A 23,748-nucleotide genomic window follows, 5' to 3' on the forward strand; every position below is an offset into this window, starting at 1 on the left:
GGACAATCTGCGAACAAGAAGTACCTCTACCACGATAATTTACTTTTTCTACTGAAAATTGTTCAAAAGGACGACACGCAGTCCAGCACTGACGAGTCACAAGACGTCAATGAATTACCTGAAGAAGAAGCAGAGACGCCCGTGGATGAAAGTACTTCTGGTACTATACCAAAAATAACTTCCAACCCCCGAAAGAAAGCTCGTCTGCAAGGTTCCATTGATAGAGAAATCTTAGACGCTTTAAACAAACCCCCTGACGAAGACGAAGCTTTCTTTATATCAATTACACCGGCTGTGCGGAAAATGTTTGACGAGGACAAATTAGACTTTAAAATGCAAGTGTTGCAGGTGATAAAAAACATAAATAACAAAAACAGATATGCTCCCAAGGCCTAGGAGATGACGTCGATTGCAAAGAGCGGAACAGATCTTTTCTCTATGACAATACAAACTAACCACCCACACCTCACACCCTCTCAATAGCCCGGCTCCGGTTTTACCGGTGTGTGTGAAAAGCGACATCAGTTGAAGCCGGCGCCGGCTCCGGCTCCGGCTCCGGTTTTGCCGGTGTGTGTGAAAACGGCCTAAATATACGGACTCGAGCAGGTTTAGATCGACATTTAAGAAATATCTGGGAAAGACAACGAGGAAGAAACACATGTCAGAATCTAGTCAATTCAATGCCCAAACGACCAAGAGAAGTAATTGATAATGATGGTTGATGGACGAAATATTGAATATCCTGTCAAAATGCAAATTTTCTTATTATGTAACTACATTGTATTTATTTAGGTTGTAATAATTGGGTAGTGGTAATAATTACATTTTGTTTCTCAATAAAATTCTTTTAATTATTAACATTGAAGAGTATTTGTTTTTGATGAAACTGACACTGGTGCTGTGGAAACTTAATATTAAGCGACCCTTTGTATAATAAAACAAGTTAAACTGAAAAAGTCCGATCATGTATTTTCCTCAAAAAATGTTTGATGGGTTACTTCTAACCATGTGTTGCCAATTTGAAAGAAACAATCACAATAATTTTTTAAGTAAAGTTGGAACACTGAAACAGTCGATGCACGTCATCAATGCGAAATGATGACGTAGTTAGTACCAATACAAAAAATTTGATTTTTTGTAGTTTTTCTTGCAAGAATATACATTGTACGGCAAAAATCTTGTTCCTTTATCGAAAACGTATGTAAAATCGTTATAATAAATAGTTCATTGCTGTACATAAAGTCCATTCACGTTGGATTTTCCCTGCCAAATTGTTGTCACGTTGCAAGCCTGCGCCTCCTTTCCTAGTAATTTTTACATTACCCTGTTTTATTCGTGATATTGACGTGATTTGACGTCTTTAATTTTGAATGTTAGTTTGACGTGTGAAATAAAGTCACAGATTTTTTAATAAAATTCTATTCCTGGATGACTTTACCATGGCGAAAAGAAAAAAGGTTAATTTTAAAATTGCGTTAACCTTCCACAACGGACGTAATGTGACGAAACCCGCAAGCTAATACGGACTCAAGAAAAAATAGCTTCAGTTCGAAAAGTAATTAGTCAAAATCCTTTAATATTTAATGTATTATATGTATTAACATGATTATAATCTATTTACGATCTTTATTGAACAGTTTTAACAATACAACGTTATTTTAAATGTAATATGTACATCGAAAAAACTTAAATTAGAAAAAAATCATTAAAAATCAGAATACACCTTTCTTTTGTGGTATGCAATTGTAACAATACATTCTTGAAACGTCACAACCACAATCAAAACGTATAAGTATCCCTGAATAACTGAAATTTTATTGCCAAATTTGTTCCATCATTTAGATGAATTCCTTACTTCCATCACTTCCAATGAAAGAAACTTCACACAATTTCCTATTGGGTTCATTTTCTATAACTTATTCTGGTTCCTCGTAACTCATCATGTTAGTCGTAGAAGGTTAAGTAAATGTAGTCATTAAGGGTTTTCTCACTTAATCAACAACGCAAGTAGAAAAATACAACACCAGTAGGTAGGAGTTAGGTACCTATTGTACGAGTATGTTCCTAATCCTATCATACCAATTAACAACTGCCACTATTTTTAGTGCAAATGATTACAAAATGGATGTATTATTACCTATTGTTATCCTCTAAAAAGTTTAATAACAATATATTTTGAAAAATGACTATTTCTTTGCTGACAGCGAATAACATAACCTCTACAGTCTACGAATGACTTGGTTACTTTATCAGCCCGTACACAGCTAAAGCATTTTTGAACTAAAAATCACACCGCCACAATATTGAATTATTTGACCTTCACTAGGAAAATCCAACGTGAATGGACTTTATTTATGGCAAAAAATTAGAAAAGATATGTCCAATTGTCCAGTTAGTGATATTGACATCTTACTGTTGGTGCTAAATAAAGCGTCGTTTAGAGAGGCATCTGTCGTTTCGTTACATCTCATCTTCATCTTCGTTCGTCTCTGTGTTTTTCGTGTTTCGTCCTGTTGGTTTTCTCAAGTGTTTTTTATAAGTCTTTGTGGTTGTTTTTCCAAATCTGTTCTTTTCACAACAAAAAAACTCGAGCAGAACGAGTTAGTTTTGTGTGTTTTGTTATTGTCGTGTCTTTAACAATGCCAAAACCCCTCAGTAAACATTCGCAAGAGATGATTGCTAAGTTGATACGTTACTTTGAACAAGAACGTGACAACCGTGGCCCCCTTTTACCACTTGCAGCTGTTAGAGAGGTTAGTTTGTCTCTTGCAATATTTTATACTTGATAGTAACACAAAGTTGTTTTAGTAAGTTACAAATGCTCTTCAAGTGTCTGTTGCAACTGTTAGTGGAGTTTCCAGCAAAATAGCATCCAATGTGTTATTACGCACTCCCAAGAAAAAAAGACCTCGTACAAAACTCATTTGTGACTTGGATGAAAACCACGAAATGGAGATACGCAATGTCATTTATGATATGTTTAAAAATAGTAAGTATCTATTAAACATTGTTATGCAAATAATTATTGCGAATTTTATCTTTAGAGAAACATATTACAAAGTTAACTCTGCTACGAGTCCTCAAAGCCAAACATTTATTCCAAGGAGGCGCATCTTCTTTGGGAAAAGTATGGAAGGGCATTGGGTTCCGCTTTAGGAAAGGTGATCCAAGGCGCGGTTTAATGGAGCTGCCAAGAATCGCTCTATTACGTACACAATTTTTGCAAGAGTACATGAAAAATGTGAATGGTACTGTTCCACATCAGTTTGTGTTCTTAGATGAAAGCTGGATATTTGAAAATGGAACCACAGGGAGATCATGGCAAGATAACAGTGCTAAAAGTGTGAGACGCACCAAAGTTGATGGTAAAAGGTAGTAAACTCCTTAGTTTTATAAATATTGAATAAAAAGTTATTAACAACTATTTCTTGTAGGCACATTGTGCTTCATACTGGCTCCAAAGAGGGATTTATTCCAGGAGCTGCCTTAATCTTTTCGTCAAAAACAAACAATGGTGACTATCATGGAGAAATGAATGAAGAAAATTTCTTAACATGGTTTGAGGAGCAGCTGCTTAAAAAATTGGAAGAGCCATCAATCATTGTTATGGATAATGCCAGTTATCATTCCACGTTGGCTGAAAAAACGCCAAATGCTAGTTGGCGCAGACAACATTAAAAGTTGGCTGCAGGAACGTCACATTCCTTTTACAAGTGAATTGCTGAAAGTACGCGGTATAGATACTTAGTCATGTATTTTATCAATTACTAAATTTAAATATTTTAGGCACAAGCCCGCCAAAAAATACAAAGCAGATGAATTTGCCCTTAAATATGGTCATAATATACTGCGTCTTCCTCCATATCATTGTCTTTTCAACCCGATTGAACATATTTGGGGAATAACTAAATCCTATTATAATAGACATATTGGAAGAGATGGAAATGGTACCCAGAATGCTTTGGCTATGTGGGAAGAGGCACTAAACAGGATAACCCCAGCTACTTGGGCTAATACAGTTAGGCATACTGAGACTCTAGTGCGAGAATGGTATGAGCGAGAACTCTTGTTTGACCGAGATGAGGTGGCTCCATTAATAATACAAGTACTTCAGGAGAAGAGTCGGGATGATTTGGAATATTATGTTGTATAGTCCTACAGAAGCTAATGGAATTCGACTTTAGTTGTAAATTTATGTTTGTTACTTAAAAATAGTTATTTATTTAACGAGTTCGTGTGTGAATTGGGCTTTTTTTGCATGAGTGGGCCAATTTACACAAGAACGAGTTGAATACAACGTTTTTTGTTCGACGACCCCCTTAAAGGCTCAAAATCGCTTAAAATCTTTAAAATTAACTTGACGTTTCGTTTTGACAAGTTGTCACATTTATCAAAATCCGTTCACACAGGAGAAAATTCTTAAATTCTGACAGTGTCGAACAAAAAATGGAATTTGTGCTACAGCAATAATCCTACTGATAAAGGCTAATGAGGGTCGTTATTTTGGGGTTCGTAATGTTAGCTTCAAGCAGGGATATTACAGGTGAAGTGCGTCTATCGATATTTTGAAACGACTTTTCAATCACTAGTTATCATTTTGGGTCGTTTATGGCCTCATTACTAAGGGATTATTTACCTATTAAAATATCGATAGACGCACTTTAGTTGTATTTATGACAAAGGATATATTATTATATATTACTTGATAATAAGATCTTATTCTTCGGTTGTTATTGTTAAATTTACAACCAAAGTCGAATTCCACAAGAGTTTCTGTAGGACTATACTCTCCGGCCTAAAAATTTGGATATTGCTGTAAATAATGCATTACCTCTCTATGGAAGGGATCTGGAATCGATCGGACAACAAAGACATGATAAGCTGAACACCTTTCGAGCAAACATTTCCGCTTCATTATTATGTTGTGGTAATAAACCAAAAGGACGAAAATTATTTTCAAATGAGAAGCTAATCTCAATAAAAAAATAAAATAAAAACCACTGACCCCCAGACCTGCGGTTGATATTATTCACGACAATGTAATGTATACCCAAATAGACCGATACCTTCTATTGGAACCATTCAGTGTTATGAAAACATTTTATAATGAAAGTTGTGTTGTAAATGCCCACAAAAAGAGGATAAAAACTTGCCCTGTTCTTCCGGAAGAAATGGAATTAAATATTTTGTGCTATGCTGAAGAAAATCATATTACACCATTACGCATAACTGAAAGAATTTGGTATTTCAAAAAGCTCCGTACATAAAAGTTTAAAAAATATAAATACAAAGCATACAAGTTTTCCAATCATCACCAGCTTTTTGAAGATGATACAATTAGAAGAAGCGAGTTTTGCGAAACTTTACTTACTGAATAAAAATGACATTTTAAATAGAATAGTTTTCACTGATGAATCATCGTTTTCCTAGGATGGTGCAGTAAATTCACAAAATTATCGGTTTGTAGTTTAAAACCACTTTTCTTATGGGTCCATTTTTCATTGATGGAAACTTAAATGGTACAAAAAATTTAGAACTTCTTCGTGTACATATTATACCACAAATACAAGACTTAAATATTGAAAACGTGTGGTTTCATATGGACGGAGCTTTACCACATTCCACAAGAGCAATAACAACTTTTCTCAATGAAGCTTTTGAAAATCGTTGGATAAGTAGATTTGAGCCCACAGTTTGGCCAGCTCGGTCCCCAGATCTATCTCCGAACGATTTCTTTCTATGGGCTTATCTAAAGTCAAAGGTATATGACAATGTGGTAATACAAAATGTGCAAGTAAAAACTCGATTTCGGGGGGTCTGCAATGATATTAATTCAAATTGCTTGAGAAATGCTAGTCAAGGTTTTCATCGTTTGGCATATTGTTTGGAAAGCGAAGGTGGTCATTTTGAACATTTATCCTAGTTTTTTTAATAAACATTTCTGTACTTTGAACTTTTCATTTATTATTAGAATCTGTCGATTTCTCGAAGGGTTATAGCGCTTATCACCATACCAACTCAATAACAGTAACAAGTAAAAGTAAAAGCAACATCACAGAGTAACATCCAACAAGCTGAGAACGAGAACTCGCAAAACACCAAAATAGATAAAATACTTGAATTAAGTTTTTGGCTAAGTGTAAGTTTGGTTGTCTATATAATGTGTATTAACGCCTGATGTCAATAAATTGACCGATGAGGAGGGCTTTGATAATGGAGAGCTTAGCATGCCCATTGTCAGCATCGCAATAAGTACCGAAATCAATTATTACAGACGCGAGGAAAATGAATTGGAAACATATTTCTCCGGAATATCAATTTGAGCCAATTCAAGACGCACCAAATAAAATTTGAATTATGTTATTATAAAACACGCGTGTCATTTGCTAAAATTATCAACTCAAAAATTAACATTCCTGTGTCTGGAATTAATCAAAATATCACCACTAGAAAACAGATAACTTGCCATCAGTGTCATTCAATTCGAATTTGAACATCCCCAAACACATCAAATTGGCCAAACCCACCATCAGCAAATCCGGGAAAAATCGACTCATTGATTGGCAGCGAATTATTTTGGAAAATCCTTTCTATAGGGTAAATTCATTTAAACCAATTAGGCACAATTATTCAAAAAACACATCTGGGATGGATAGTCAGCGGTCTTATTCCACAAGTTAATAAAAATTCTGTTTGCAATGTCACAAAAATTTCATCCATAGACTCCCAGTTAAAAAGATTTTGGGAAATAATAGAATCACACGATTTGTAAATCTGCATCAGAAATGTATATGAGTAGCTAAAACCATTACTACTTGTTCATTCGAACACACATGTTTTCATTTTTGCAGATGACGTGGTATTACCGGAACATCGAGATGAAAAATATAGTTATATTCACTTGATTTTATACTAGAGCAGGTAAAATTAATGACAATTTCGCATACAAATTATTTACGGTACTCAGGCGAGACCCTACTTCTCTGTGGTTTGTTACATTGGATATCTCCGCATGCCTAAAAATAAAATTTTAAAAATACATAGTTGTAGTCATTTTGGAATCGATCCCAATTCGGAACAAAATGATGCATATTTTTTACAGTGTGCGGCTTCTAAATTCAAATACCTCCAAAAAAATGATAAATTGTTAGTTTTAATGTTAGACGAGATTCACCTTAATCCGTATCTTGACACACTATCCCACCTCCACCCGGCGGCACGGCAATTTTGCCGGAGTACATACACTATTACGGATATTACTATCAAGTAATAGTGCAGTGCTTATCAACATAATTACCGGCGTCTTGCCTCCGCATTTTGACGTTGTTGTGTATTATGTTCTGTGTCAATGTTAAGGAACTTCCTCACGATGTGACATGAGTATAATAATATACCTACAAAGGTGGAAATATTGTTGGGAGTGCTTTTAATTCAGCAAATCTTGCAACAAGTGCACATGTATTTATGGTAAATATGAAGTCAACCCATAAAGAAGTTGTACATATTTTAGCGGTGAAAAAATTAAATGCAGAATTTCTACATGCAGTCATGAAAAAAGTTATTCTAGAATTAGAAGAGATACGTTTTGCATTGTGGCGACTGATCAGTGATCACAATTCTATTAATAGGAAAACTATGTCACAGTTTGCAGACCAACCAGAATTCTTGAACATATACTCGTATAAACATCAAAGCCTTAATTTTGTGTGATTGATACTGTGCACATACTGAAAATTTTTCTAAATAATTGGCTTAACCAAAAACCTTCTAATGATATGAAATTTTCCGACTTCGAATTAACTGATGTAAGTAGAAAAGCTTCATTTGAGGCTAACAAAAGAAAAAAAATCGCCTTTTGAAATATGGCTATTCACTCTCTTTAAAGGCCCTTTATCCCACTACAATTTAACATCAAAATGTAAAACTAATATTGCAGGTTTTCAGTCAAACAACAGTAACAGCATTACGAGAATTTGGTCCTAAAATTTCCATTACTTAAACTGTGTTCAAGGGAAAAGACTTGGCAACAAATTTCAAAAACCTGTTACAAGAAACTCTAGTTATATTATAGAATTCCTTGCGAAATTTGTTAAGTGGTTCAACAATTGACAGCACACTTGCCATGGCGAAAAATTGACAAAAGAAACTCACCTTGCAGTTGCACATATCACAGATGCTTACCTTAAAATAATACAATATCTCTTGTACGAGAAAAATTTCAATTTTGTTTTATTGGGTAAAATACAGACGGATAGATTAGAAAAGAGATTTGAGAAATATAGGTATTTGACCGGTTCTCAATATCCCGTCTCTTTGAGACAAGTTTACTATTGAGTGGGTGGTGCACGGAGTTGTCCCGGTTCTCGCATGTCTTCGCAGCGGCAGTCCTCTGCAAGATGCTCGTAGTGTTTTTACACCTTCACACCTTTGACTTGGTGGATATTTTGAGTTATTAACACTTGATGACTTGCATTAAAAGGCTCCTAAACGGAGAATATATTCTAAGGAATTCCTTCAAGTGTGCCTAAAAATGTATTTTATGGGTCCTAAGGCATACAGGAATTTATCCAATTTGTTTATTCTTCCTACAAAAAGACTCTTAACAGAATGACGCAAAACTTTCAGTTTTATGCTGGTTTAAACGATAATGTTCTTGAAGGTTTAAAAGTCAAAGTAGACAGTTTGAAAGATACAGATAAGAATTGCTGTCTTTGTTTAGACGAAATGGCAATTAAGTCACATTTATTTTATATAATTGGGTATGATGAAGTTATCAGGTTTGAAGATCTTGGAAAGGGCAAAACGTTTAAGCCTGCTTTGAATAGTTTGGTTTTAATGATTAAGGGTATTTATAGTAACTGGAAACTGCACCTGGATTATTATTTTACACATAAAGTTATGAAACTGCAGAATATAATTGAGGAGTGTAGTCAGAAATTAAAAACCATTAAACTTTCTGTAAAGGTTGTTGTAAATGATATGCGCTCAAGTAACATCTGTGTGAGTGGTAACACCCGAGCGCCCTTTTTTTTACTATAGATAGGGAAGAAGTTGCATACATGTTTGATGTTCCTCATGCATGTCAAGCAACAGATGGGAAGAAATCAAAAGATTTATTCATTTTACCAACAATGACGAGCAGATTCCTAGTGGACAACCAAGACATGACAAACTTTTCAAGATAAGACCGCTACCGACTTAAATACAGGAAACGTTTAATTAAATAAAAACAAACGTGTAAACCTGCTACTTTAATTGAAGTTGTTGTCGAAGATATCAGATCAATATCCAAAAGAATATGGCTCTCCCTTCAAACCGGTTTGCTCCTTATCCTTCATTTTCCACTAATTTTCATAGCTACCGGTGCGTTTTAATTTAATTTTAATTTCAATTCAAGGTAAGACCGCACATTAGTATCACCTGATGGAAATAAATTTTGCCGTCTTGTGATACTAAATGTCGACTAATAGTATATTTCAAACCAAGGTAAGAAAGTGGTTTCTTGCAGACCGCAGGCAAAGATTATAAACCGAGTCGTAGACGAGGTTTGTAAGTGCCTAAGGTCTGCAAGGACACTTTCTTAACAAGGTTTGAATACAATTTTTTTCCCTACCGGCACAACTTTGTTGAAAAAAGTCAAAAAAGATGGTTATATTCGTGATTAAAACGAAAATTTTGAGAATTGAATAGTAGGCTGTGTTATTTGTTTAATTAACTTGTCATCGCATTTGAAGATTTGAGGTTTGTTCGAAAATTTGATATAAACAGGGTAAAGTAATCTACCTACCTAGCTTATCTGTTTATTTTCCAGATTATATGATTGACCTACCAACTTACTTCATTGAATTGGCTTTCATTTATCAATAACTTATTTCACTTTTGACACTTTTGACATTTGTATTTTGGTACAGTTTTACCATAAACATTTCATGATTAACTTTCTTACCTTAGCGAGAAAGTTGAATTTTCTCACCTCAAATGAGGTATCCACAGCCTACATTTCTAACCGGTAGGGAGAAAAATATTTTACTAAGTTAAGCGAAGAAGATGGGCGAAAAATATAAATCACCATCCCCCTTCGTCACCAGATTTGGGTTTTGGACATTTTGCCAACTCCTTTCTGAAAGTGTCCCTCAGATTGTATTAAATAATTGAAATATTTAAGTACCTAATAACACTGTTTTTATACAACTTGTACTGCTCTAGAAGGGTAAAAATGTTGTTACACAGTCTAGGACTGGTTTACAAATCTATGAGGGGCGTGATGACCAACTCAATAGACCGGGACCAATGGCTTAATGTGACTTCCGAATCACGAGAGAGAATATAGCCTTTTTTTTCCGCCCTGGGTCGGAATCGAACCCGCAACCCTCGCGTCCCTGAGCCGAAACGGACTCCCTTAGGCTATATTCTGCCCTAATAATAATATTATGTATTTATGTAGGTGTCATATTGTTTCAAATATTTAGCAACTGGGCCATCTTTTAGAAGCTTGGCTTTTTTATTTAGAATAGGATTTTCTACAGTTGCATCAATAGTAAAAAGCACGGTGGAAGTTCTATGGATGGAGTTGCAACCTATACACATGGCAGTACCGAATCATGAAAGATTTACAGAAATAGCTACAGCAATGTATGAAACGTGGAATTTTCCACATTGTCTCAGGGCTATACATGGGAAGCATGTTCGAATAATTTGTCCTCGGCACACAGGAACAATGTATAACAATTACAAACAATTTTTTTTTTCCGATTGTATTACTTGGTGTCGTTGATTGATGTCGGAGGATATGGAAAGCAAAGTGATGGAGGTACGTTTAGATCTTCAGCATTATTTACTTTGATAGAAAGCAACCAGTTAACAAATTCCAGCTGATGATGTTCTCCCAAATACTGAAATTCAAATGCCATATGTTTTTATTGGGGACGAAGCATTTCCGCTATTAGACCATTTAATGAAACCCTATGGCAAAAATCAACTCAATGTAGAGACTGAATACTTTAATAAAACGCTATAACGCCCTAGAAAAACAGTTGTGCTTTTGGAATACTTTATTCGAAATGGCGTATATTGTCAAAAGACATTGAGACCAACGAAAAAATTGCCGATAAGATTGTAAAGGCTATTTGTATTTTACACAATACTATTTTTGACAGAAGGTTTTGAACGACATTTACGAGAAATTGTAGACATTCCTGAAGCAGCTAATTTTCAACATCAACCAGCCGGACGTCCAGCAAATACGTCAAAATTAATTAGAGACACATTTAAATCATATATCTGTAGGAATAGACTTCAATTTGTATGATTAGAGTGACAAATAAAACAATAAACGAATCTGACCTGTCTTAGAATTTTTTCAAAAACAACGATGTGATTTAGGGTGGCTACCTTTCATTGGGGCGCACTGTACAGGGTTAGTAAAAACTACGAAACTTTAAAGCATCGATCTTGAAAAAAATATATATTTCCGTATATGCTCATAATTCACAATTACTTAATTTAAAGAACACATTTATGAAATTCGCATCAAAAGAAAACTATTACTTTTTGAATTATTTGAATTTTAACATTAACAGCGAAAAATCACCAAGATTTACAATTGTTATAAATAAATTCCTCATTGTCCACAGCCAGCTGGGAACCAAGAACACCCCAAAGTGCGCCAACTGCGAAGGTGACCACACCGCCAATAACACCATATGCCCCGAATACCAATCGACCGAGCCACCGAATTCCTGTGCCAGCAGGATCGTGTCTTTCCCCCGAGGAAAGTACGAGCGGAACATCACCCCTGGGACAACGACGTGAAAACTTTCCGGAGATCAAACCCGCGCCCGACAATGTCAACGCTCGTTCAGGAACCATCCTGTGACCCGTTCTCGATTCCGCCTACCAACTTCCCGTCGGAAAACTTCCGGAGGACGTAAACCTGGGGAATTTACGTCCTGCCATTTCTGAGTTAGTAGTAATAAGCACTATTGTGTGAGAAGTAACGTAAAAGCTTCAATGCAGCAAATATTTTACAAAGTTCTTTGTATGCTGTATAAAGACACAGGCCTTATTCTTGATGGTTCTTGCACATATAAAGCATCAGCAATGGGTAGATGTAGCCATATTTCAACGCTTTTGTTTTCCATGGAGGACTATATCGTTAATAACAGAAATATGCCAGTTGCCTGTACAAGTCAATGTTGTACATGGAATAAGGGAGCACCCATAAAAACTTCTGTAGAAGTTATGGCAAAACAATATTCCAATAAACGAGATGTGTCACATATAAAAGAATTTAAGAAGTTGCCAGGAAATGACCAAAAATACATTTTGACAGGACATGTTAGAATACCAAGAATAGCAAAGCTGTTCTGAAAGCAAATGTAATCGAACTGCAGAAAAACCTATCATTTAATATGACAACACCGGGAGAGATAGCTGGAACATCAACACAAAGTGACAGTCCAAGTTGGACCAAACTGAAGAAAGTTATGGTTTCCACAAAACTTTAGGTCCATATACACGGACTATGAGAAAAAAAAATGAAGTCAACGCACGTCGTGATTACACCACGAAAACAGGGCGTATAGTTAAGGAGACTGGATTATGGATTCATCGCAGGCTTCCTGGGCTAGGTAGATAATTATCCAATACTTACCTATATATTATATTGATTATGTATACTTATGTTTAATAGGTGCTTCACCGGATGGACTGGTGGTTGATGGTAATGATAGTGGGCTTATTGAAATTAAGTGCCCTTACGTACTGAGAAATCTACGCCCTACAGACATCGTCAAGTTATCCCGACAACAACGATATTCATTTTGTGCAAAAGTGAACAATAATGAATCAGTACTTTAAAAAAACCACAAATACTACGCACAAGTACAAATGCAGTTATCCGTTTGTGAATTGAGCTGGTGCGACTTTGTGATATGGACGCCCACAGATATAAATATCCAACGTATTCATCTTGACGAAATGTTCTGGAATCAGTGTTTACCTAAGCTATTATCTTGCCATAAAGCTTACCTGGTGTGCAGAATATTTCGAAATGAGGATACCGAGAAAACTGAAACCATTTCATTTAACATGGAACGTTGACAGTTAATTTCCTAGCAGTATTTGCAATTTCTAAGACCTTTATTATTATTAGCTAATAGAGATGAGCGATATTTCACTACCGGTGATTTAATCACCGTGATTCGGAAATCACGAGTAACCACCGTGATTGAATACTCGAAATAACCGTGACTAGTGATTTCACTGTTTTCTTAAAATCGCTGGTTATTATACAGTTACTTGTTTGTCGTGACCGGACAGACAACAAAATACAAAATGTAAATTTAGCATTTTCCTATTTTTCGCGGTTCTTGCGGGTCCCCGACATAAAATCACCCTCATTTAAAAGGTGTCTTTTTCACCACTTTTATTGTTTTTTTTTTTAACAAAAGAGAGCCCGATTTAATTTTCCCTTAGGCCCAGATTTAGCTTCCGACACCTCTGATCATGTTGCAGTGGGGGTGTTTTCAAACTAACTGCAAGTTTAAAAAAAAACCGTCGATTGGTTAAAATACATTGAAGTAGGGAGAGGGCGGTTGTCTAGTCATAAGAGGAGAAATGTTTTATTACGATAAAAAATTAAACAAAAAGTCGCCGACTTGGATGTTCCTGCATTCAGACTAAATAATTCGAACCTGTTCTTCTTTGATGTACTTTACTTCCGAACAACAGTTCAATGGAAATTCTTAGAAACCATTCGCAACATTGCAAAATAAATAAATATACTTTATTGTCAGCGAAACAGCCTGTTTTTTTTTCGTGACTTTATGATACCCAAATTTCCCACTCTAACATTCACCTCCTACATTATTTTTTATTTGTACCCTTTCTTAAAACCCTTTTTAACAAATTTAACTTATTATATTATTCATTACTTTGTCTTTTCGACTCATCTTGAGTACATCGGTTTGACAGTTAGAGTTTTTCAAGTTTCGTTCAGTGTTTAATTTTTTTTGTGAAAAGTGAAAATGTCAGCAATAAGGAAAAGAAAATCCAGCGAAATGTGGCAGTTATTCGAGCCAATAGATGATATTTATGCAAAATGCAATATTTGCAAGGCAAAAATATCATATAAGACAACGATTTCAAATTTAAAAAAACATATGAAGAGCAAGCATCCAACAGTGGTTTTACCAGAAAGTATAACTAAAAAGGTAAATTTCATTTTGTTTAGGTAGTAATAGGCAGTAATATACTTTTAATTGATAGGATCAAAATGAAAGAGCTCACCAGGTTTTGAATATGGATGTAGATGACCCAACCTCAACCCCTTCAACTTCAACATTTACTAGGAGACTAGAAATAGTGTCAGATGCAGTACCGGGGACATCAGCCACGCAAGAAAATGTTACAACGCTTCGATCTGCAACCACAAGTATTTTTCGCCAGAAAACTATGACTACCATGTTTGGAAAAATTTCAAAAAAATCGAAAGAAGATATCGACAAAAAACTATTATTGCTTTTTATTACGGATTTCCAACCATTCAGCGTGGTGGAAGATGCCGGATTCAAACAGTTTGTTTCTGCCCTCAATCCGTCATACCAACTCCCAAATAGACATACTCTCTCCAGGACTACGATTCCGGCTTTATATGAAGAAACTGTCTTAAAAGTCAAAGATTGTATATCGCAGGGAATGAAATTTTGTATTACAACAGATTGTTGGACCTCGCGTAATACAGTCAATTATATGGCTGTAACGGCACATTTCGTCAGTTCTGAATTTCAGTTGTGTTCCCTGTTACTAGAATGCTGCGCAACAGATTTTTCGCACACTTCCGAGAATTTGGCCACAGAACTGAGAAGAGTAGTTGAAAGTTGGGGAATTGAGAACAAAATATTACTTGCAGTATCGGACAATGCGGCAAATATCAAAAATGCCATTTCTACAAAATTGAGTTGGAATCATTTTGGATGTTTTGCCCACACTCTGAACTTAATAGTAAAAGATGCATTAAAGAATAAAGAGATGTCTGCAATCATCGAAAAAGTGAAGCAGATAGTGGCTCATTTCCGAAAAAGTTGTGTTTCTAATGAAAAACTAATGGTCTATCAAAGAAACGCGGGAAATGAGCCACTCAAATTATTGCAGGACGTAGCAACAAGGTGGAATTCCACATTTTATATGTTGCAAAGATTCCTGCAACTTCAAGAAGCTGTGAGAAGTACAATAGCAGTTATTGAAAAAGATTTGCCCGTAATAACGTCCCAAGAGTGGAAAATTTTGGCTGAATTATGCTCCATTTTGAAACCGTTTGAAAATGCAACTGTGACAATTAGCGCGGAGTCATATTGTACCGCATCGTTGGTTATCCCAATTAGAAATGGATTGGTTAATGTGTACAGTAATTTATTAAAAAACAGCTATTCAATGCCTATCCGCCAAATTCTTCCGGTACTGCTTAATGGACTTAAGGAACGACTGGGAAATATCGAAAGAAGTAATACACTAATAGTTTCGACGTTTTTAGATGCCAGATTTAAAAATTTAGCATTCTCCGACGTTACTGCCGCTGAAAATACAAAGAAAATTGTAACGGAGGCAGTTTCAGAAATTTACAATTACGAGGCAAATCAACAACCAACCGAAATTCCGGACGAAATTGAAGATAACACCCCGACGGAATTATCCATATGGAGTTCTTTTGAGACGTTTGTGTCTGCTCACAAACCCAGGGGAACTTCAATGTCGCGGGCAATTATAGAAGTTCAGAGGTACTTGGAGGACGATCTAATTCCACGGAACAGTGATCCCTTACAGTGGTGGCGAAACAACAAATTTAAATACCCGAAACTTTCGCTTGTCGCCCAAGAAAGACTTTGTGCTTTAGCCTCCTCGGTTCCGTGCGAAAGACTATTTTCCAAAGCGGGACAGGTACTGAATGAACGTCGAACGAGGTTGAATGAAGCAAAAACAAAAATGTTATTATTTTTGAATGTTAATTATAAATATTGTAATAATTGAATTTTATAAATGTTTTTTATATATAAATAAAGTTACCGTTACAAATCATCAGCGATTTTTTTAATTATCAATAATAGGAATAGGTACTTAGGTAGCTTGCCTAATGTACGGTACACCAAACTACCAAAGTGACTCATAATAGTCTTAACGAATATCGATATGCTAAAGCGCAGTAACTGCATCAAATATGTGTATTAAGTGATCTAGGGATAACGATTTCCTGTAAATATTAGTCGTGAAGCGTGATCACGGTAACTGTTTGAAATCACGGTGACTGAGAAATCACGGTCACCAGGAACGACGTTCTTGAAAAATCACCGGATCGCTCATCTCTATTAGCTAATATACGTTACTACATTAAGAGCAATGAGGGGAAGCATTTACGAGTATAAGTAAACGTAAATTTTTAAACATTGTTGACGGAAATTTTGTTTAAAAAAAAAACACATGTATTATGGACCGATCCAACTTGGTATGATTACATTGAACCTTACCATTACGGATTTTTTAATATATTCCAGTTGCGATGACAATTTTATAAACATTAGCGTTCCAGTGAACTATGATTTTTGTAAAGAAATGCTTCTTTAAATTAAATCAAATTTAAAAAAAAAATGAGTGTCGTTAATTGTACCGACTGATGGTATATGAAAAACGCAACGAATATAACGGTAGAGTTGGACTACACTACTAACGTTGCAAAGATTGTTACCGGACATACACATGCACCACAAGCAGGAAGACCAGTGGCAATTCGCGTTTCATCAGAAATAAAAGAACGAGATCAGAATAATCGAGAGAATCCGCAGCAGCTAATCGCAACTGTTTTGAAAAGGTAAATGACAATGTGTCAACACTGCTCCCAAAAAAAGATTCACTCAGAAAAGTCAATCGGAGAAAAATAAAAGATGAAGACATACGCCCCAGTGCCTAGAGAGTTGGAAAACTTAATTATACCTCGGGTAAGCATCTTATCAGAACGTTGCATTACTGACCATTTCTCACGGACTCGTGATTATTATTGTAAGTAATGTAATTTTTTATATTACAGGCCTACCAACATATTGAAACGGATGGACACATAGAACAATTTCTTCACTATGATTCTGAAAACGAATTACTTCTGAAAGAATTTTAATTTTTTCAACGCAAGAAAATTTAAGATTGCCATCTGCTAGCAAAAACTGCTACGTTGGTGGCACATTCAGTACATCGTCAAGTCTTTTTGAGCAGTTATATTCAATACATGTTAGACAGTTCGATACTGTGTTACCTGTTGTATATGCCCTATTTTCAAATAAGACGAAAGTATCGTACAAAAATTATGTGTAAAAAATAAAACATGGAGTGTCATACAACAGAGTGATACAAGAAGCCAGAACAATGAGTGAAAAACACGTTACCAGACTAAACTAAGAAGGATTTAAGATATTTGGCATCAAAACATAAGTTGGATGGAGAAAGACAGAAATCTGATCTTGTTTCAGTGGACATAAAAGTTGCTGAATGGAACAGAAATGGCCAAAATGTCTTCATATTTAAAAAATCTGGCGAATCACATAGTTTACATGGTGAAAGATTTTGTTGAATGAATGAAGAAATGCGATATATGCTTTAAACACATGGAAATCGAACGTACTTTAAAACTGAAGAACAATAACGTGGCGTCGATTGAAGAACTTACAAGGTGAGGAAATCCACTCGTTTGCAAACACATTGCAGCCCTTTTATTCTTCTGTACAAGGTGGTATTTGTTCCTAGTATTCTAAGTTTACATCATGGCTTTGCAATTTTGATACTTCAACTTTCGTTTTATTGTTTTTAAGTGTAACATTTCGGATATTGAAATGCTATCAAGTACAGATATGGAGTGCTATTGGAAGGAAAAGAAAAAGCATGCGCTGAAAGCCTACGACCCTGCGCCTTTCTTAGAAACCAATGAGGTAAAGAAATAAAATCTTTTGGAAAAGTTAGTAAATTACATAGAAATTAGTAGGAACGAGGCAAATAATATTTTGCAAGGATTCTTGTTGGTGGCACCAAAGTCAAGTATTAACAAACACAGGTATTAGAATAAGCGCAAAAATGTGATATTTCTGAAATCATAATTTACAGAATAGATCGTAAGCAAAACGTAACAGAATGTTGAAGTGCCAGATGATATTTTAAATTTAATGGCTTGGACAAACCGATCCGACATACTTTTAAATTTGCCAGTTATAGAACCAGTAAGTGAATGATGCAACATCACATTAACAAATTTGAAAACTATAGATTTCGCCAAAATTGCTTTTGAATCTGCCAGTAATAAAACTTTGTGGTGTTCTCACCGGGAGTTCAGAATTACTGGAAGCAGATGTTACAACTTATTCACTTACAACCAAAGTGACAGGCAAATAAAAACTTTGAAATATTTTTGGCCGAAGAGTTGTACATCAAAGTAATATTTCTACTTGTTTGTGTGTAAAATTTTATTTAAAAATTGTTTCTAGTAAATATGTGCAGCATGGCAGTTATGTAGACGGATAATTTGTTTTTTTATGGAAATGAGTGGAATGATAAATCTCGATTCCTTCCCTTTTTCCCATAAACACAGCAGTTAGCTCATGCCTTACTGGAAAACAATACACACTTGGTAGGGGCTCTCCGAACAAACAGAAAATTGAATCCAAAACAGGTAACAGAAAAAAAAAACTAAAGAAAGGAGAAACAGTCGCCGTTGAAAGTAATACTGGCGTGGTTGTCCAGAAATGGAAGGATAAACGGGACGTGCTTAGTTTATCTACACAACATACTGACGAACTAGTGAAAATCACATGTGGTCGCAAAGAAAGTGAAAAACCAGCTGCCATTATTGATTATAATAAACATAAAGCCTACATTGATTTGTCAGATCAAATGAAAGCTTACGCCACATCCTTGCGAAGAGGTGTAAAGTGGTATCGCAAACTAGCGATTGAGCTTCTTGTTGGGAGTGCTTTGGTAAATGCATTTATACTACACCAAAAAGTGGCAAACGAGAAAATGACAATAACTAAATTCAAGGAGGAGGTGGCAACAATGTTGTTACAGGTGGATTTACAAGGGCCACGTACAGAGACAGTCGTTGGACTTCAACATATTTTAGAAGATGCAAGATGCAGGCCGCAATGATAGACGTTGATGTGTTGTTTGTTATGAAAAACTCCAAAACGAATTTGAACGAGCACATGCTCAAAGCAAAACACCACGCACAAAACTCAAATGTAATCAATGTGACAAACATTATTGATTGCTTGGAGTGTTTTTTCGCAGTTCACACATGCACAAAATAATTTTTGGGAATGTAAACATCTGTGTAAAAAAAATCTACTGTTTGTTGGATGCCGCATGGAGACGAACATCCCAGGCATTTAATTCATCTGCTTCTCAGTTCCGATCAGTGAATCAGTTAAAGTCGAAATACGATAATTTAAAAACAAAAACGAGGAAAGTGGTAGCAAAGAACAGCAGGTATAAAGGAAAAACATGCGGGGGAGGTGCCTGTACAGAAAAATTTGACGCAGTTATAGAAGCCGTGCTACGAATTATAAACATAAATTACAATGTTATACATTATAAACAACTTCTGCATCTGCTGAAGATGAATCGGATGATGAATTTAATAACTTCTTAAAACAATTGTCGGCACAAAGAATAAAGCAATCAGTTCAGAAAATAATAATAGGATATACAACAACAAATTAGAAGTCGTACTTCAACGCCAGATGCTAAACAGTTTAAAACTTCATTAAGATTAGTATCACTGTCACAAATGCAAACCAACGTGAAACGTTCAAATTATTTTCAAAGCAATTGCACAAATATAATATCGTATTGTCGTTCGTTAAAGCTTCACACAGATCTATCCCAGAAACACTCTCCACCAAAAACAATGCAAACGAAGAACACGATGAGGACTGGAGAGCCGATATGGAGAAAGTGAATAGCATGTTTTCATTTCCATCGACATCTGAACCCTTGACTGATCATGTGCAAGCTTCATTGTACTATTTGGCAGGCAAATTGGTAACAAATAACGACTGTCCATCTATCCAGAAGTTAAGTCTGTTTACCAAACTAAAGGCATTTAAAGAAAATATGCTTGTATTTCCGTCAGTTGCATTTTACAACCATATTTACAACTGTGAATTAGACTTTAGAGTTAACGAAAATTCTTTTTGTAGTAACACTTTAAATATAGAACATTTTGTTAATATATGTGTAACAAAGTCTAAATTGAATGTACCTAACTGTCACAATATTGTAGAAAAAATTACGGTTTTTTTTTTAATGTAGACTTCACTTTTCACGCAAAGACAAATCATTATAAGGAATTCAAAAGTAGTCGTAGCAATGCGTAATTTGGTTGAAAAGTTGAAATAATTTCTGTTTATTGCCTTGTAAACTTTGTATTACAAAATTAACAATTCTTACGTCTTCTTGTTTTACTTTCCTTTGCCAGTAAAATACTTTCTGAGGGCCATAATAGCTGGTTACCTGACAATAGGGGCTATTCTGTATCGAGTACGTTAAAAGTAAAGCATACGTTATAAGTTCGGATTTTGACAGACCTTCAAATCGAGGAGACAAATTTGCTATTCTGTAACTTCAGAATAACAAAGACCGATAAAATGGTAAAATATAACGTAGGTACGACAAGTTGATTGTGAACGAGCCGTAGCGCTTGCGCACTGACCAAGCTGCATGGACCAGGAGAGCATTAAATTTTAAATTCATAATTGACAGTTTACGATTGAACATAAGTGAGGTTAACATAAATTGTAAACAGACAACAAAAATGAATATTGAGAAGACAGCAACATTTGTGGAAGGTAGGTATTTGAGTATTTGGATTTATTTTATAATCTTTGTGTTATGAATTTTCATTTCGGATGGTGACCATCTGGTGACGACTGTCGAGGATGGAATTTCACAAGCTAATAAAAAATGTGCACTTTTATAACCGGAACGTGCAAATCTGCGAATCTTTCTTTGGAGAATGCAGGTAAATTATGTAAATTACGTTCTTTTGCGGATTCTGCTTCAGTTTAAGTTTCACTTCAGTTCAGATAGGTTGTGCTTCTAGATACGTATAAAAATGTCGAGAGTGCGGAGGACAAAACAGCAAAAAGAATTTTTGGTGAATTATTTACAATATAATGTATATTTAATGGAAGGAAGAGCAGCAAATGCGACGCAGCTCCAGCGGTACACTGAAAAATGGCAAGAGTTGGCGGAGAAGCTCAACCAATTTGAAGGTGCCAAAAAAAATTTAAAACAGTGGAAAGAGGTAAAAGATATATTTCGCATTATTATTATTTTTAAATCACCTGATTATTATTCCAGACTTTAAATGATTTTAAAGCCAATGTTAAGAGGAAAGCCAGGGCTAAACAACTTGAAGCTACTGGTACAGGAGGAGGGCCAAGTTCAGGATCTGTACTTGGTCCTCTTGAAGAAAAATTATTAGGGCTCATGTCCCAAACTGTAATTTCAGGGTGTCCTGAAGTAGTGGAAGCAGGTTTTGGATCGTCAGGTGAACCTGCTGCTCCAGAATTGGATATTTCCGATTTGGTAAAAACTATTTTCGAAAATGCGCCCTCGACGATATAAATAGAAACGCAACTCTAGCCTCGGCCTCTTTGCCATTGCAAAGTTACATTGCACATGTAAGTTTAAGTGTTGTTTGCAATTGTAAGTTTGTTAAAATTTAAAATTATAGCAGTGTATTAAGAGCTATAGTTTCATCATCATATTAATTTAAAGAAACAGGGATACCTACTCCGCTTTAATAAAAGTATGTAAAAAATATAAAATTAGTAGTGGTGAAGGCATGTAAAGAAAAAAATGCAATCTCTAAGAAGTACCTTCAGAAAGGAATTTAACAAAGTGGAGAAGTCCATAATAAGTGGTAGTGGAAGTGACGAAATTAATTCCTGTACTTTATGGTACATATTATGATTTGTTAATGTTCATAAAAGATCAAGAACAACCTTCGCCCAGCATCTCTAACATACGCAGTCCTTCTGTATTATCAGAAGACATCAATAATGATAATAATGACTTGACGAGGATAGCAATGCAGGAGAAAATGATAGAGAATCTCAACTCAGAAAGCCAAGAATTGGAGAACATGGATGAGAGTCTGGAACTAGTAGCGGAAAATTTACTCACCAACATAAGTTCTTATTTTTCAAGAAGCCCAAAGCGACAATCCATTTTAGAGGAATTCCAAACATTCATGAAGAGTGAAAAATTAAAAGTGTTGAAAATTAGCAAAACTAGTTGGCTGTGCCAAGTAGGTGTGTAAGGTGTGTAAATCGAGTATTACAAATGTGGTATGTACTGACCTAATTATATCGCATAGCCGAATTTGAAGATCAAACAGAAGTGGCATGAATAATTCTTAATAATTTAAATAATCCGGTAGTTAAAGCATATTTATGTTTTCTTGACTACATTCTTCCGGTATTTAATGAATTCAACACATTGTTTCAATCGGAAAAAATTCTGGCGTAAACTGCATAATGATGTCTTCGCTTTATAAAAAATTTAGCAACCAATTTTATTAAACCCGAGTATGTATATAACGAAAATAAATTGATTACTTTAAATGTGTTTAGTCCCATATATTTAGTAGAAATATCGGGTGTTTTTTTTTTAATTTCACCTCATAGTAGGTGTTGAAGAGTCGATTGTGAACACACTATACAGGTTACGAATCACGGATCAGCTGCTTAATCCCCTTATTCTGTAACTCTGAACGATGCCGTTAGCTAACGATTGTCGTCTCTAGACGTGTATTGTTATTCCGTAACACAACGAAATTCGTTACTGAACGCATATTCCTTTAGAATTAATCGTTCACGAACGCGAGCTCAAAATAGTGTCGTTGACTTAACGGAATTGTAGTTGTGATAAAAAGTTCATTCTAAAAATACGCAAAACCATGGATCACGTTGTAAATGAATTTCTTGAAGAGTTACAAAGGAGGTAGGTTAGGTATATATAATAATAATAATAAGATTGTAGGTATCAATCATTTCTTTTAATAGGCAAATCAATAAGCAGTTGATGAGACATTTGAGAGACGCTAGTAATCTCTTACTTACTTTCGTTTCTTCCTAGGAAGGGTCGGGGGGAGGAAGGACTCCGAGGACTTTCCGAGGATACGGACGGCGTGATAGACCAGCGGCGGAAGAGGGACTCGGAGGACCCAGACAAACCCAGACAAACGAATAATGCTCTAAAACTCATGTATGATGATCTGAACAAAAGATTTGGACTATAGTAATTAACGTTATAAGTCCGGGAACTCATAGTTTACAGTATGAGTGAGACGTTTAAGGACGAGGCGACGAAGGAGCCGAGTCTTGAAACTCGAAACGAATACTGTAAAAAGAGTTCACGGACGAATGTCGTTATGTATTTTATTTCATCCTGCCTCAAATTTCGTTTGAAAGAAACATTGAAATTAATTTCAAAATAATTTAACAAATGCTCCAAATCTAGTCACATTTTTGGAACATGATTAGCAACGGCTGTTTGGCAATTGTTTATTTTGTTGAAATAATTTGGTGCGTCAAAATGACTTCTAAAGCAAATCCTCCAGAAATTGTAAGAAAATCTGCAGAAGCCTGTGCTGAATTAATACCTAGCAAGAGTAGCAAGTCTGGTGAAAGGTATCAAAAACAATGCAGC

At 35.4% G+C, this 23,748-nt stretch overlaps 1 protein-coding gene and 1 long non-coding RNA gene across 2 annotated transcripts; both read left to right on the forward strand.

The window, feature by feature from the left end:
- The first annotated feature begins 5,125 nt into the window (after positions 1–5,125).
- LOC138128163 (E3 SUMO-protein ligase ZBED1-like) lies at positions 5,126–18,058 on the forward strand. The gene is made up of 3 exons (XM_069044346.1): positions 5,126–12,629; positions 12,692–14,236; positions 14,286–18,058. Exons 2-3 carry the CDS (start codon positions 14,028–14,030, stop codon positions 16,024–16,026), a joined length of 1,950 nt encoding a protein of 649 aa, XP_068900447.1. The 5' UTR covers positions 5,126–12,629; positions 12,692–14,027; the 3' UTR covers positions 16,027–18,058.
- Positions 18,059–20,474: 2,416 nt separating this feature from the next.
- LOC138127766 (uncharacterized) lies at positions 20,475–21,710 on the forward strand. Its single transcript, XR_011158399.1, has 3 exons — positions 20,475–21,052; positions 21,134–21,337; positions 21,394–21,710. It is a non-coding gene; the product is annotated as an uncharacterized lncRNA (long non-coding RNA).
- Positions 21,711–23,748: the final 2,038 nt, after the last annotated feature.

This window comes from Tenebrio molitor, chromosome 4, assembly GCF_963966145.1.
Source record: "Tenebrio molitor chromosome 4, icTenMoli1.1, whole genome shotgun sequence".
Lineage (NCBI taxonomy): Eukaryota > Metazoa > Arthropoda > Insecta > Coleoptera > Tenebrionidae > Tenebrio > Tenebrio molitor.